The sequence below is a fragment of the Bos taurus genome, chromosome 7 (assembly GCF_002263795.3).
Source record: "Bos taurus isolate L1 Dominette 01449 registration number 42190680 breed Hereford chromosome 7, ARS-UCD2.0, whole genome shotgun sequence".
Lineage (NCBI taxonomy): Eukaryota > Metazoa > Chordata > Mammalia > Artiodactyla > Bovidae > Bos > Bos taurus.
In genome coordinates this window covers 22,769,237-22,787,153 of record NC_037334.1, presented here as the reverse complement: position 1 = coordinate 22,787,153, position 17,917 = coordinate 22,769,237, and the positions used below count along the sequence as shown (strand labels likewise).

Here is a 17,917-nt window from a genome sequence, read left to right as displayed (position 1 = left end):
AGAGAAAAACAAATATCATATATTAATGCATATATATGGAATACAAAAAAAAAATGGTACTGATGAACCTATATGCAGGGCAGGAACAGACACAGACATAGAAAACAGACCTGGGGACACAGGCCAGCGAAGGAGAGGGTGGGATGAACTGAGAGAGTAGCACAGATATATATACACTACCACGTGTAAACAGACAGCTAGTGAGAAGCTGCTGTAGAGAACTCAGCTCAGGGTTCTATAATGACCTAGAGGAGTGGGATGGGTGGGTGGAGAGACTTAGGAGGTAGGAGACGTATGTATACTTATATTTTATTCACTTTCTTGTACAGTACACATCAACACAACACTGTAAATCAATTACACTCCAATTAAAATACACAAAAGGGAGAATACTGTCTTATTTGACGTCATCTGGAAATGTGTGTGTTACAGCACTCAAAATTTTCACTGCTCTGCACATGTCCACAAACGATCATATAATCACTATGAGTATATTTTAGGTTTATAAATAAATTACAGCAAGCAGACTAATTCACAAATACAGAATCTGTAAATAATGAGGATCAACTGTACATATTAAAAGTACGTCTACAGATAGACTGCTTAAAAAAACTGTGTTTCATCAAGTATTTTTTAAATATTGTAAGAATGTTTAACTGATATCATGCAGTCATTCAGATTTGCACAGACTGAAGTAAAATTATCAGATTAATACAAAAAGGAAAATACACAATCAGGACATACATTTACAATGGTTTTCTGCTTTTTTGTTTTGTTTTGTTGCCTGCACTGTGCAGCATGTGGAATCTGTGTTCCCTCATGAGGGATCAAACCCAAGCCCTTAGCAGTGAGAGTATAGAGACCTAACCCACTGGAATGGCTAGGGAATTTCCTACAATGATTTTATAACTCATACATGCTGTAAATTCCAGGCAATGTTAAAATTTTAAGGGGAGGCAATTCATACTACTTTACATCACAGCAATTATCTTGTAGGTATTTAACTCAAAAATTCATTAATCAAAATGCTGAGTTTAACCTAAGAGCAAAAACAGTTTTCTACCAGGAATGAGTCTCATGACAATATTTACTATTCTGGTAACCTCAGCTGGATCTATGATGACAGTGCTTCCTCAGAGCTCAAAAACAGACTCTTGGCCTTTTGCCACAAAGCTTGTGACTAAAGAAAAGAAACTAATCCAGTAATGTAAGATACAGCTCAAAGTACAAGGGCAATGATTCAACGCTGGGTAATATCACAAAATGTGAATGTCAAAAAAAAGGGGGGGGGGCAGGATTCTTTTTGGCGATAAGCAAAAAGAATTGTTCAAAACATATAACAAACCCAGTCCAAAGTCAACGAAACATTGAATTAAACCATATTCATGCTCATTTGACAGCACATATAAACTGAAACAATACAGAGAAGATTAGCAAGGCTACCTGCCCAAGATGACATACAAATTCATGAAACATTCCACATTTTTAAAAAAACATACAATAAAAAATCATGTTGATACTATCCAAAGCAATCTACACATTTAATGCAACCCCTAACAAAATTCCAATCACATTTTTTCACAAAAATAGAAGAGACAATCCTAAAACTTGTATGGAACCACATAAAACCCTGAATAGTCAAAGCAATCTTGAGAAAGAAGAACAGAAGTGAAAGCAACATGCTCCCTGGTTTAAAACCATGTTACAAAGCTATAATACTCAAACAGTATACTAGTGGAATAAAAACATAAATAAATCAGTGGAACAGACAGCCCAGAAATATAGCCTTGCATATATATGGTCAATTAATTTATGACAGAGGAGCCAAAAACATAACATGGAGATAGGATAGGCTCTTCAATGAATGGTTCTCTGAAAACTGGACAACCACATGTAAAAGAATGACCAGACCTTTATCTTATACCACAAACAAAAATCAATTCAAAATGGACTAAAGACTTAAACTCAAGACCTGAAATCATAAAGCCCCTAAAAGAAAACAAAAGGGGTAAAGTCCTTGACATCCATCTTGGCAATAACTGAAGATAACAAACCTTAACATGTATGTACTTAAGAGAGCACTGACATATGTAAGTTGTAAGGAAGGAGAGGGACTGGAATGAAGGCAGTCAAAAGGTACTACAAACTTCCATTTATAAGATAAATAAGAACTAAGGATATAAATGTACAAGATTAATATGATTACCACTGCTGTATGTCATATACGAAAGCTGTTATGAGTAAATCCTGAGTTCTCATCACAAGAAAAATATTTTTTAGAAAGTTCTTTAATTTTGTATCTATAGCAGATGATAATGTTCACTAAACTTGCTGTGATAATGATCTCATGATGTGTGCACATGCTTGTCACCAAGTCATGTCTGACTCTTGGCAACCCCATGGACTGCAGCCCACCAGGCTCCTCTGTCCATGGGATTTCCCAGGCAAGTATACTGGAGTCAGTTGCCATTTCCTTCTCCAGGGGATCTTCCCAACCCAAGGATCGAACCCATGACTCCTGCTTGGCAGGTGGATTCTTTACCACTAAGGCACAGCGGAAGCCATGAAACTATTAGAGGAAAATGAAGGCATAACACTCTTTGACATACATCTCAGCAATACCTTTTACAATCTGTCTCCTAGAGTAAGAGAAATAAAAGCAAAAATAAACAAACAGGATCTAATCAAATTCAAAAGCTTTCGCACAGCAAAAGAAACCATAAACAAAATGAAAAGATAATCCACAGGATGGGAGAGAATATCTACAACAGTGTGACCCACCTGGGATTAATCTTCAATATTTACAAACAGCTCACGTAGCTCTATGTCAAAATACAAAGTGAAAGTCAAAGTACGAGTGGCTCAGTTGTGTCCAACTCTTGCAACACCGTGGACTACACAGTCCATGGAATTCTCCAGGCCAGAATACTGGAGTGGGTAGCCTATCCCTTCTCCAGGGGATCTTCCCAACCCAGGGATCAAACCCAGGTCTCCCACATTGCAGGTGGATTCTTTACATGCTGAGCCACAAGGGAAGCCCAAGAATACTGGAGTGGGTAGCCTATCCCTTCTCCAGTGGATTCTTTCCAACCCAGGAACTGAACTGGGTCTCCTGCTTTGCACGTGGATTCTTTACCAACCGAATTATCAGGGAAGCCCTATGTAAAACAAACAAACAATCCAATCAAAAAATAGGCAGAAGACCTAAAATAGCCATTTCTCCAAAGAAGTCATACAGATGGCCAAGAATTGTAAGAAAAGATGCTCAACACTGCTAATTATAGAGAAATGCAAATGAAAACTACAATCAGGTATCATCTCAAACCAACCAGAATAGTCTACAAACAATAAATGCTGGAGATAGTGAGTAGGAAAGGGATCCCTCCTACACTTTTGGTGCAAATGTAAATTGGTGGAACCACTATGGAGAACAGTACAGAGGTTCATTAAGAAACTAAATACAGAGCTACTATATGATCCAGCAATTTCATTCCTGGGCATATATCTGGAGGAAAACATGGTTCAAAAGGATACATGGACCCCAATATTCACAGCAACGCTATTTACAATAGCCAAGATATGGAAGCAACCTAAATGTCCATCGATAGAGGAACGGATTAAGACAATGAAGTAAATACAGACAACGGAATATTACTCAGCCATTAAAATGAATGAAATAGTGCCATTTGCAATAGTATGAATGGACCTGGAGATTAACATACTAAGTGAAGTAAGTGAGACTGAGAAAGACAAATATCATATATCATATCACTTATTTGTAGAATCTTAAAAAAAAATGATACAAATGAACTCATTTATAAAACAGAAACAGACTCACAGACTTAAGAGAATGAACTTATATGCTACTGCATAGCACAGGGAACACTGCTCAATACTCTATAAAAACCTAAATGGGCAAAGAACATAAAAAAGAATATATAACATGTATATATATATATAATATATATAGAACATGTATATATATAACTGAATCATTTTTCTGTTCACCTGAAATTAACAACTTTACTCCATTATAAAATAAAAAATTTTTTAAAAAAGAAAGATACGTGGAAAATCTCCAAATACTTAAAAAAGATTTTAAAAATTTATTTTTTAACATAACGGTCAAAGAAGAAATCTCAAGAGAAATTTTAAGATTTCTGAATTAAACTTTCATTCAATAAAACAAAACCTGTGGAATCCAGCAAAAACAGTGTTTAGAGGAAAATTTATAGCACTGAATGCATATATTAGAGAAAAAGATAATTTGAAAGCAATAATCTAAGGTTTAACTTCAGGCAACTAGAGAAAGATGAAAAACACAAAACTAAAGCAAACAGGAAAAAATAAACAAAAATCAGATTAAAAATTATTGAAATTAAAGACAAAAATCAATAGATTAAAAATCAACAAAACAAAACCTGGTTCTCTGAAATGATCAAAGGTGCTTTGAAACTTTATAAATTTCTATCCAAGATAACCAAGTAAAAGAGAGAAATGACACAAATTACTAATATTAGAAATAAAAGAGGGTCCATCACTATTAACCTATGGACATCAAAAGTATAATTAAGAAATGATATGAACAACTCTATGCTTGCAAATTTGATGATTTAGATGAACCAGACCAACTCCTTGAAAGATACAAGCTACCAAAACTCACACAAGAAGAAATAGATAACCTGAAGAGTCCTATACCTATTTTTACAATTGAATCAATAATCAATAATATCTCAGCAAGCCAGGAATAAAGAGGGAATTTCTTCAGTTTGATAGACAGTGTAAGAAACTTAACTTCATATTTAATGGTGAAAAAGTTGAAGCTTTTTCATTCAGATCTGGTATAAGGTAAGAATGAACCTTCTCATCATTGCTTTTCTACATCATACTGGAAGCCCTTGTTAATCCAGTAAGGCAAGAAAAAGAAATAAGAGGTAAACAGATTGGGACAGAAGACATAAATCTGTCTCTATTCACAGATGAGCAGAAAATTTAAAAGAAATGACAAAAATCTCCTAGAATTAATAAGCAGTTATAACAAGGCTGCATAATATAAAGTTAATATATAAAAGTCAATTGATTTCTTATGTATCATCAATGAACAGTTGAAATTTGAAATTATAAACAAGGTATCATTAATATTAACAACCAAAAAAACTGCCCTGAGATATTTATGTATAAGTTTTTAAATGTATAAGATTTACAGGAGGAAAATCATAAAACTCTGATTAAAGAAATCAAAGAACATACAAATAAAGAGCAAACTATTTCATGTTAATGGACAGGAAGTATTATTACCGATAAGATGTCAACTTTTCCCAATCTACAGTTTCAATGCAATCTCAATCAAAATCCCAGTAAGTTATTTTGTAAATATCAACAAAATGATGTGTTGGAGATTTGATAAAGTTTGGAGAGGCAAATGATCCAGAATAGTCAACACAACACTGAAGGAAAAGAACAAACGTGAGGACTCATATAATCTGATTTAAAGAATTATTATAAAGTTGCATTAATCAGGACAGCGTGGTACTGCTGAAAGAAAAGACAAATAGATCAATAAAACAAAACAGAAAGCTCAAAAATAGAGCCCCTGAAATATACCTGATACCTGATAAATCAACTGATACCTGATAAAGGAATAAAAGCAATACAAAGCAAAGACAGTCTTTTCAACAAATGATGCTGGAACAAGTGGACATTCATACGCAAAAATATGCACCTAGACAAAGGCCTTATAGCTTTCACAAAAGATAAATAAATAAAAATGGATCAAAGACCTAAATTGTAAATGTGAAATCATAATACTTCTTGAGCATAACATGGCTGAAAACTTATTGATCTTATGTTTTATTTCATCATAAATTCAAAGATTCTAGAATATGGCTGAAGCAATGAGATCTCTCCTTTGAGACAGGTTTAAAAGAGGACACCACATTTACTTTCACTGTGGTTTAACACAAAGAGAGAAAAATTAAAAATATAAGAGGATCAAAGTCGAAAACAAACGAGTTCTCTTATTGTCAAATTTATTAAATATATGACTTCCTAGCCATTTCCATTAAAATATATAAATATAAATATATATATATATACACACACACACACACACACACATGACATGTCTACAGTTTCACAGTAGCAATCTTGCAGTATCACAGGCTAAAACAGCCTTTTACTTCAAAATGCAGTAACTCATATTTAAACAAACAATCCAGAAGATCCTTGACCCAATAAGGTGCCATACAAGACAAGCCAATGAACAAAAGTGAGGTACATAGACTAGTGGAGATAATAAACTTTAGGTGGTACACAGATATGTGTTTTAAATTTTAATTATTATGCATTCATTTTATAGCTTACTTATCATAGCAAAGGATGCTGATTGCCCATGTAGGGTAATAATGCATAAAGTTTCATTTTTAAATACATTTATTTAGGTAGCAAAACAGGGTCAATTTAGATCTGGCAATACTATGAACATCAACTATGAATGACTTTTGAAAATCACTGATATAGGTTATATTTGGCATATATAATAGTGGTAACATCAATGTTGGGCATTCTGCTAAGTACTTTACATACATTATTTTATTCTATCTTTACAACAATCTATTCAATCATTACTAAATTGAATTCATAGATTTTATGTTAGAAAACTAAGGGTCAAAAAAAGGCTAAAAAATCCGCCCAAGGTCATCAGGGATAATTAAAGGCAGAGCCACAGGTCTGTCTGTCAGATACTAAAGTCTTGAGTTCTTGTCCTACGTGTTATACTATTTCTCTAGTGTAAAGGAGGAAAGACCGAGAATATAAGAGGACAAAGTAAAACTGAAGTGAATCTCTTTGAGACAGAAACACATCAGTCACTTAATGTGATTCCTGACATAAGGTCATCTGCAATATGTTTCCTTGCCTTAACTACAGTGCAGTTAGAGCACTTGCTTGAGCTTCAGGGACCAAGCTTTGTTGTGCCAGAAGATACTGCTAGAGAAAGGATTAAGCAACAAAGTTATATGGAACATCAAAGTTCATACTCCTTATATCCATGTATATTTTTGTATTCCATGTATCTAAGAATGTGTGATTACCGTCACTTAACCAGTCCCTACATCTAGGAACCCAAAGACAAAGCACATTTCTGCTAAAACAAGGGTCTCTTCTGGTTATATCTGCTTGTTTAGTGGTCCAATGCTAGCAACCATACTACTGACTCCTCTCAAGTGTGCTTGAATTCCAAGCACTTTTGATATTTAATAATAAAGGAGTCAATAGCCTACTGAATTACACCCTCATTTGACTATGGGACAGAGAAGGTTAAAGAATTATATTTTATCAGAGTAAGTAAAGAAAATAAGTAAATTTTCCAGTGTACACCATGAAACAATTCTATATTATGAAAGGCTGGAGAAAAATGTACCTGAATTCATTTAGTGCATCAACTATTCGATTATATGCCAAACTCCTCTGACTGGCATCAGCTGATCTCCGGCTCATTTTCATAGCCTTGAAAGCAATCAAATAGTTAATTCTTATACTGACCATGGGCAAAATATGGGGAAAAAAAGTAAAAGACAAAATCACATATTTATTTAACATTTTACCTACCATTCTTAACTAGATATGCATAAAGAAGGCACACATATTTCTAGTGGCTTGTTTTTGCACTTTTGGTCATTAATGAGTATAATAAAATTCAAATTTTTCTGATGTTAGGCCTCTTAATTGAAAGAGAATATCAAAACACAAAGAAACTGACATTGACAGTTTCTGAGTTACATAAAACTTCTCTCCCAAACAGATCATAAAATGCTAACTCAGTAACAACTCCTGAGTTTCGCTAATATTCCATAAACAGTGGTTTTGTTAAGTAAATCCTTTTTTTAAACCTAAAACATAAATATTCTACTGAAAGATATCTCAAGTTATTAGTAATGTTTGCTTCTTAAAAAGATATTTAGCCAAGGTTTAGAAGTCCTACTTTAGGTAGACAAAAAGATCAGAATATGGTTATCAGAAAGAACTTTGAAATTTTTAAAACTTTTTTAAAGATAATGTAATTCTACATTACTTATGTAATTACACATTAATTTTTTTAATATTCAAATATATATGTAAGAGAAGGTTAGACTAGAATCATTCATGTACATCTGAAAGCTTCATAAGGTAAAAGTGACAATTTTTGTTTTCACAAACTGCTGAGAGACTCCTAATTTATAAAGAAGTAAATATTCTTTGGCTAGAATTGACCAATATTCTTCCTTAACTTTATGAAATAAATTTAACTACATTATAGATCTCAAAAGGTAGTGCAGACTTTGAAATAACTCCCACAGTGCTCAGAAACAGAATCTATAGTTTTTCATTTAAAATATAAATAAGTGATCATTTGAAAACAGCCCTAGAACATCTTATGTAGGTATTTCAATGTTTACTATAGTCTATGATTAATTAACTATAGAATAGGTTCTATTCATTTATATGAAAGTATTCACTCAGCTCTTTCAGTTTTATAAAGAAATGAGTTGTTAAACATGAACAAATATACAGCTGCAATGTGCCCTTTAGGGTGCAGAAGGAACAAAGCATTAAAACATTTAAAAAGTAACCTCTAACGAGTTCTGTACTGCTTGAATATTTCAAGTTTTATACAAAGTTTAAACACTTTTCCCTGTAACTGAAATGTCAGTTCAGCCATGGCTTAATATTCTGTGTACTGACTTTGGCAAAAACTGACTACAAAAAACACAGTAGCAAACTGAAGAAAATGTCACGAGTGTTGAACTTCTGAAAAATGAAAATGGACTTTACTCATCGCTCACTAAAAAGGTATTGCTAATGATCTATTTGTCTTTTAATAGATTTGTTGTGAATAACTAACATAGTGCCTTCTTTAGAGGCACATGATCTTCAGGCACTAATGAGTTACTGAAATGCACCCTCTGCTTTCTAGACCATTCTAATTGCTCCTGCATCTCTTGTTTCTTTTACTAGTCTCTTTCAAACATGCTGCCATAATAACCTTCTTAGAGCACAATTTGAAGACAGTCTAACAAAGTCAAAAATCCTTGCAAGCATTCTAGACTCCTTGTGATCCGGTCCACATTAACTCTGTTAGCCACACCACCTACTACTACTTTTTGTATCCTTTCCTTTCTGAATTCTGTCACAGGGATTAAGAAATTTAGTTATGTTCAATGATTCAACTTATAGGAATCTCATAAAACATAATCTGGAAAATTCACCAAGATGTTAACTGAAATGTAGCTATAGCTGAGAAAAACCAGATATGGCCTAATTAACTTAAATGGAGGGAAGCCACTAAAATATATTTAAGAACCATTTATAATGAGAAACGTACATGTTAACAAGGATGAATTTTTCAAAACAGGCACGTAATAAAAACAATATGAACACAGCACAGTCCCAATCAAGTAAAATACAATATGCATAGAAAAGGTCTGAGTAAGAGTTTCAGAAAAATGTTAATGACTTATCTTTGGGTGGCAAAGATAGCAATTTTCCCTGTTACTCTGTTATCCATTTTTCAAAGCACTGTGTTTAAAAAATTCTACAACTCCTTTAAGATGCAGTCCAAATGAAACATCTTCTCAGAAGGAAGTCATTTTTCTTCCCTATGAACTCCTAAGACACTTTGCTTTTCCTTCTTTTTTACTCTTATGTTCTATCTTATATTCACAACTTTCTTTACATCAATTTATTACATGCGTTATGAGCAGCATTTGACATAATTGATCACTCCTACCTTCTTACACCACTTTCTTCACCAGGCTTACCCCAAAAGTACTCTCTCTTGTTTTTCCTCCTACTTAAATGGGCAATCCTCAGTCTCCCTAGCTAGTTCTCAGCTCCTCCAAATTTAACTACTGAAATGCTCCACAAATCAGGATCTCCTCTCCCTCTTAATCAGCTTCTTAGATTACAATACCATCTATATACTGGTGACTGCTCAGCTTGGACCCTAAACTCCAGACTCACAATTACTTGGATGTCCAGGAGGCATCGCAAACAAACTCCTGATCTTCCTCCACCAAACCCGTTCCATTTGTAGTTTTCCCATTTTAGTTCTGCCAATTCCATCCATCTTATTGCTCAAAAGAAAAATCCCAGTCCATCACCATGATTCTTCCTTTTACAGTTCCAACTCAGTCCATCAGCTAATCTCATTAGCTCTATTTTCAAATATACCCAGAATCCAACCATTTCTCACCAATTCCATCATGAAACTGGTTTGACTACCCATCATCTCTCACTTGAATTATATTTCAATAGCCTTGTAACTCAGAGAAGGCAATGGCAACCCACTCCAGTACTCTTGCCTGCAGAATCCCATGGATGGAGGAGCCTGGTAGGCTATAGTCCATGGAGTCACTAGAAGTCAGACACGACTGAGCGACTTTGCTTTCACTTTTCACTTTCATGCACTGGAGAAGGAAATGGCAACCCACTCCAGTGTTCTTGCCTGGAGAATCCCAGGGACAGAGGAGCCTGTTGGGCTGCCATTTATGGGGTAGCACAGAGTCGGACACAATTGACATGACTTAGCAGCAGCAGCAGCAGCAGCAACACCCTTGTAACTGATTCCAAAGCATCCAACTTTGCCCCTAGAAAATCTATTCTCCACCAGCAGTAAAAGTGATTCTCATGAATTATGTCATTTTCCTGCTCAAAACACTCCCGTGGCTTCCTATCTTTCTTAAGTGTATATGCCCATGCTCATACAATGGTATCCTGTAAGGCCCTACATGATTTAGTCCGACTTCTACCCCAGCCATTTTGGCCTCCTTACTCCTCCCTACCGATGCCCAAGCATCAGGCTTACTCCTTTGCCTCTACTTGTAAAATTCTTGTCTCAGATGGTTATACCAAATTTCCTCTGTATCTCTGGATCATATGTGACTTTATCAGGAGCACTCTTGACTATCCTATAAAAATTTGTAATCCTCCATCCAGCATTCCATAAAAACCTTTCTCTTATTTTTCTTCATAGTACTTATTACCATCTAAAATCTTACACACTCATTTATTTGCTGCCCCATGATCTAGAGAGTTGCTCTTTTTCACTCTTATCCTCAATTGCTAGAACAGGCCTGCCACATTACAGGCCCTCAAATATTTATTTATTGAATGGATAAATGACCTTAGATCTTTTTTTAGGCAATAAGCTCCTTAAAAAGAGCTAAAGTCAATATTATGTGGCAGCCTGGATGGGAGGGGAGTTTTGGAGAATGGATACATATATGTATGGCTGAATCCCTTTGCTGTTCACCTAAAATTATCACAGCATTGTTAATCGGCTATACCCCAATACAAAATAAAAAGTTTAATAAAAAAAAAGAAGTGAAGTCTACTTTGCGTCTCCCAGGTCACTTTGTAGGGTACCTGCACAGAGTCTGTTAATTTTTCTGCCATGAATAAAGACAATGCTTAAGCAAAAGAATGAGAATAAGATTCAAAGGAAAATAAAAAATAAAAACAAACCATAAACGTGGTTATGCTTACCTGTTCTATTGCACTCTTTAATTTGTTCATGTGGCTTTCAAACAGAGGAAAATGTGAAAAAAAGAACTCATTAAATTTGTTACTTTCATCTTCATCTTTGGATAATGAAAAGATTACCCCAATTGCAATCTTCTTTTTCCTCACAATTCCTGGGTTAGGGCCACAGCTTTCATCTGACAGATTAAAGCTTTCTTCTATAGACCTTAAAAATAAATGTTTTTTTTAATTTTAAAAATATGAAAATGATTAAATTCACAATTCAATCTCCTTGGTAATTAAATGTAGGCAAGCTAAAGGTCTTGCAGTGTTTTATCAAGTAAATCTAAAAATTCGTATCAATTATGTATATCTTTGAGAAATATATTGGCTATTCCTTTATATTCATATTTTTGTAAGAAATAATAGAGTCAGATTGGAAACGTTTTTGTTCAATTATGGAAACAGTGACAGACTTAAATTTTGGGGGGCTCCAAAATCGCTGCAGATGGTGACTGTAGCCATGAAATTAAAAGACGCTTGCTCCTTGGAAGAAAAGTTATGACCAACCTAGATAGCATATTCAAAAGCAGAGACATTACTTTGCCAACAAAGGTCCATCTAGTCAAAGCTATGGTTTTTCCAGTAGTCGTGTATGGATGTGAGAGTTGGACTATAAAGAAAGTTGAGTGCTGAAGAATTGATGCTTTTGAACTGTAGTGTTGGAGAAGACTCTTCAGAGTCCTTGGACTGCAGGGAGATCAAACCAGTCCATCCTAAAGGAAATCAGTCCTGAATATTCATTGGTAGGACTGATGCTGATGCTGACACTCCAATACTTTGGCCAGCTGATGCAAAGAACTGACTCATTGGAAAAGACCCTGATGCTAGGAAAGACTGAAGGCGGGAGGAGAAGGGGGTGACAGGATGATATAGTTGGATGGCATCACCAACTCAATGGATATGAATTTGAGTAAACTCTGGCAGTTGGTGATAGAGAGGCCTGGCATGCTGCAGCCCATGGGGTCCCAAAGAGTCAGACATAACTGAGCGACTGAACTGAACTGAAAAAAAGTAAGTAACCCCAGTGTAAAACCAACCTAAAAGAGCCTGAATTTCAAGGTTTATAGACGAGTCTAATCTCTTCACTGTTCTAGAATCTACTTCTCCCTTTTGATTCCAGAAGTAAAGTCAAAGATGAAGGAATAAAGGGAGTGAATAAAAAAGGAATCAAGCTTCATCATCTTTACTTATACTTAACACAGATTTAAAAAAAAAATTTCAAGAATGAATGAATTTGCCTGAATAGAAACATGAAAAACTAGAATCTCAAAGCATGCAATAAATGGATCAATGACCAAAACAGAAGAGTTAAAACTATAAAACCCTTAAAAGAAAATATAGGATAAAATCTTCATGACACTGGATTTGGCAGTGATTTCTTGCCTGGAAAATCCCATGGATGGAGGAGCCTGGAAGGCTACAGTCCATGGGGTCGCTGAGGGTTGGACACGACTGAGCGACTTCACTTTCACATTCTTGGATGACACCAAAAGTAAAGCAGCAAAGGAAAAAAATAAATCCGGCGACACAGAAATTAAGAACTGCCATGTATCTAAAGTGGTTTCCCAGGTGGCTCAGTGATAAAGAATCTGCCTGCCAGTGCAGGAGATGTAGCTTCAATCCCTGGGTCAGGAAGATCTCCTGGAGGAGGGAATGGCAATCCACTCCAGTATTCTCGCCTGGGAAATCTCACGGACAGAGGAGCCTGGCGGGCTACAGTCCATAGGGTCACAGAGTCCAGGGTCAGATACGACTGACTGAACACAAACGCACGTGTACCAAAAGACGTATCAACAAAATAAAAAGGCAACCAATAGAATGGTATAAAATATTTCAAAACATGTATCTGATAAGGGATTGATATTCAGAAGTATATAAAGAACTGCTACAACAATACATCTGATTAAAAAATGAGTAAAACACCTGAACAGACATATCTCCAAAGAAAACATACACATGGCCAATAAGCATATGAAAACATCATCACTAGCTATTCAGTTCAGTTCAGTTCAGTTGCTCAGTTGTGTCCGACTCTTTGCGACCCCATGAATCGCAGCACGCCAGGCCTCCCTGTCCATCACCAACTCCCGGAGTTCACCCAGACTCACGTCCATCGAGTCAGTGATGCCATCCAGCCATCTCATCCTCTGTCGTCCCCTTCTCCTCCTGCCCCCAATCCCTCCCACCATCAGAATCTTTTCCAATGAGTCAACTCTTCACATGAGGTGGCCAAAGTACTGGAGTTTCAGCTTTAGCATCATTCCTTCCAAAGAAATCCCAGGGCTGATCTCCTTCAGAATGGACTGGTTGGAAGGGACTTTCAAGAGTCTTCTCCAACACCACAGTTCAAAAGCATCAATTCTTCGGCACTCAGCTTTCTTCACAGTCCAACTCTCACATCCATACATGACCACTGTAGGCTATGGAAAAGCCATAGCCTTGACTAGATGGACCTTTGTTGGCAAAGTAATGTCTCTGCTTTTCAATATGCTATCTAGGTTGGTCATAACTTTCCTTCACTAGCTATTAGAGAAATGCAAATGAAAATTACAATGAGTTATCATTTAACACCCCTATAGATAGTTATTAATTTTAAAAAATGGAAATTAACTACTGGTGAGGATGTGAAGAAATTAGAACTCTTATGCATTTCTAGTGGAGCGGGGGGCGGTGAGGAGGTGGGGAGGGGGAGTGAAAATTCCCTGGCAGTCCACTGGTTAGGACTTCATGCTTCCAATGAAGGGGGCACAGATTCAATCCCTAGTCAGAGAACTAAGATCCATCATGTAGCTTGGAGCAATCAAAAAAAAAAAAAAAACCTGGCCATTTTTAGTGGGAATATAAGTAAAATGGTGGGGTGTTCTGGTGAAAACTATAGCAGTTCCTCAAAAGCACAGAATTATAATACAATGCAGGAATTCCACTTCTGGGTATGTAAGGATAAAAATTTTATGATTCCACTTATATGATGTATGTAGTCAAATTTACAAAGAAAAAAATAGCATAGTAGTTGCCAGGGACTAAAGGGAGGAAGGAATGAAGGAATTACTGCCTAATGTCTACAGAGGTTCAGTTCAGTTCAGTTGCTCAGTCGTGTCCCGCTCTTTGTGACCCCATGGACTCATGCGTGGTTCAGCTGGGGGAGATAAAAAAAGTTCTAAATGTGAATGGTCATCAATGCACAACAATGTGAAGGTACTTAACACCACTGAACTACACTGATAATAATGGTTAAAATGGTATATTGTATGTTATGCATAATATAACACAATTTTTTAAAAAGTAATACACTTTAAAATTTTCCAGTTGCAAACTTTAAAAATATAAAATACAAGTCCAGACTTTTAACATACAAAACTGTGTTTAAGGAACTAGTCAATCTTGTGGTAAAATAAAAGTTCCAACTTACCATCTAGGAAATACCCCATTCTCTAAACTTGTTGTTTGGCTACGTCGCCAGCGTCGCTGGTAACTGCTGGCACAACTTCTGGTAAGTGAGGAGTTTGGAGAGGGAAATGGTGTAATAAGCAAGCTGCTGAGAGATGCTGTCAAGTCAGAATAAGAACAAGTACAATTTTTAAGTTAATAATAACTAAAAACAGGAACAAATTTCTTTTTAATAAATTTAATAACAGTGACTCAAAATTTCCATTTTGCTGAATGAAGCTCTAAAATCTCCATTAAAAAATATATATATATCATTGTTGGAGCAAGGTCCCAGAAAAAAAATCACATGATAAAAGTGATTCAGTAAGAGATCCTGATACCCTTTTGCCATCCTCACTTTTTCCCACCCCACTCTAGAAGAAAATGCTATTTTGAAATAAATCTTTATTCCTTTGGTGATGACACTGACTCCAAGCTTAGATGAACCTCTCTGCACAGGTTTATCACAGAACACCTCATACAATAAACTAAGATTATTTTTCTCGCTAATCTTTCATTAGAACCTGTGCTCTTTAAGGATGTAATCTGGGTGGGTGTTTTTTTGTTTTTTGTTTTTTTCTTAAATCCTCAGAATGTTTCAATAAAACTTTGTCAGACAAATTTTGGAAGAGTAGATATCTCAAAGAAATATGTATAACACTGGTTCAAGATATCTAAGTTTCTCTGGGCAAGAGACAATCTGACATTTTAAACCCAGTTAGGAGAAAACAGATGTAAGCAAATGTATTTTTTCTACTATGCTATTTAAACAGTCTCTTGAGAAATACTATTTTTCTGACTGAGTGTGTATTCATCCAGGCCATGCTCCATCAGGCACATTTTTACTATTAAACATGAAAAAAATTTTAATTTAAAATACTTATCTCTGCTGTTTCTACAATTCTCTTGTTAGGCTAATATCAATACCAACAAACTGTACACATAAAATTAAATGATTAAAACAAAGATTAAAAAGGAAATCAATGTCAGGTAACAGTGATCTCATAAAAACCGGATTAACACATGAACCTATCATTACCGGAGCGTGCTATGCCACTGTCTCTGTCCTCATTCAGTTCTCTTCCAGGCATGTCCATTGGGTTGCTGTGAACTGTGAATCAAGACAAAACTGTGACTTATAAAACACAGTGCTGTTCAGGTTGATGTTCCTTTTAAAATAGCAAACTAAATCATGCTCATCTCATTGCATTCCTTTATTTTTTTCAACAGCATGGCACAAACCCAACACCAAGAGCTATTATTCAGTTGAACAAGCTTTGAGACCTATGTGTAAACAATCTGTGACATAATATATAAAGAAGCAAAGGGTGACTAAAATAAGCATTTTAGAAGCACATTCAATGACATGAATATATTCACAATATACTACTACATGATAAAAAGGCAAGCTACTGACCAGTAAAGAACAATGGTTGCTGAGGCTAAGAGATTGGCATATGACGGTTAATCTACTCTTCTGCCTATATAAATGTACATTTTAAAATTCTATAATAAAAATTAAGAAAACTGAACAGTATAATCCCAATTTCTTTTTAAAACAAACAAAAACTAAGGAGGTACTTCTGGTTGACAAAATGGCTAATACATATTTTTTGCCTATTTCTCATATTTTCCAAATTTTCTATACTATTATACATTGTTTATATTTCTAAGGAAAATACATACTAATTAAAACAAGAAGTTGGATACAACTTCCTGGATACAGAAGCATGAACACAGTCTACAATCATCTATTTAGTGATATCAATATAAACAAATACAGTCAGAGATGCCTTTTATAGAATATAATGGTGCTTGTTCATCTGAATCTTAGCTCCAAGAAAAATCATTCTTATGGAATAGTGTAGATCAGAAATTGCACAACAACAGTATTTTCTGTGATTGATGAACTATATGATACAAAAGCTACTCAGCCATGGAAACAAGATAGTATCACATTAGAAATTCAACTGGTATTTTAAGAAATAACGTTCATACTATATTTTGGTTTAGGATTCTAAAGTTAAAATCATTAATACATAATGAGGCAAGAAATGACAAACTGAAATTTCATGAAAATGTCATTTCTACTCATAACTTAGTTTCTGGAAACCTTAACAACATATTCAATAGAAAGATATTAAGTCCTTAAACTTCCTAAGCAACGTTTTCTTAACTGCACACCGTCCCCAAATGCATTTCTCTACTCTCTTGTTTCCACAGCATAACTATCAATTCTAGCCGCTGGGGCACACCAACTAGTCTACCCACACAGCACACGGCAAACCTGCAAAGAAAGAGGCGCTCCTGATCAGGCGGAGCGGACCCTGTTCAGAGAATGCCCGCCTGGGGCTGCAGAACTGTGAAAGACCTACATGGCAAAAACGTAAAATACATATGAAAGAGGGCTGTTAGAGAAGCCACGATGTGTCAGGAATAAAAGGTGAGCTAAGGCAGCACAAAAGCAGACCAACAGATATGAATGGAAATCTTTAAGTAAATAATTCAAGCTGACTTCCTATTTTTGAAACAGGATGGTTTCCCTCTGGCCATGGCTTATGACACCATAATAATTTCATGCCTATTAAGTCCACAAATAGTAATAAAATAAGCTTCCACTATGTAAGGTAAAAATTATTTTATAAGCTTCCACTATATAAGGTAAAAATTATATTAAATGTTCAATCCTTTCTCATCTAAAACAATATTTTTAAAGATTAAAAAAGCACAGTGATGTTATATACATAATTTGATATTTTCCAAATGAATTTATCCTTTAAAAATCAATTTTAATATTACAGAGTATTGTGTAACTAAAATTAAGAAGAAAACCACCTAAACGCTTGGCTGAAAAAGCTGACCACAACATAAAACAAAGGGCAAATAAAGAAAAGGGGTCTACTGACAAGTAAATATGAATCTCATTTTT

The 17,917-nt window shown here is 35.2% G+C and overlaps 1 protein-coding gene and 1 non-coding gene across 3 annotated transcripts in view; one reads left to right on the top strand and one right to left on the bottom strand.

The window, feature by feature from the left end:
* Nucleotides 1-17,917, bottom strand: part of FNIP1 (folliculin interacting protein 1) — a 121,661-nt gene that overhangs the window by 33,693 nt on the left and 70,051 nt on the right. Inside the window, exons 7-11 of one of the 2 annotated variants that reach the window (XM_024995051.2) lie at nt 17,276-17,359; nt 16,028-16,099; nt 14,972-15,107; nt 11,524-11,725; nt 7,421-7,506 (exon numbers count right to left, since the gene is read on the bottom strand). In XM_024995051.2, the coding sequence (XP_024850819.1) occupies nt 7,421-7,506; nt 11,524-11,725; nt 14,972-15,107; nt 16,028-16,099; nt 17,276-17,359 (580 nt within the window). The remainder of the gene's footprint in view (nt 1-7,420; nt 7,507-11,523; nt 11,726-14,971; nt 15,108-16,027; nt 16,100-17,275; nt 17,360-17,917) is intronic. The other variant, XM_024995052.2, reaches the window with a different exon arrangement.
* On the top strand, nt 1,386-1,487 carry LOC112447584 (U6 spliceosomal RNA). Its single transcript, XR_003035784.1, has one exon. It is a non-coding gene; the product is annotated as a U6 spliceosomal RNA (small nuclear RNA).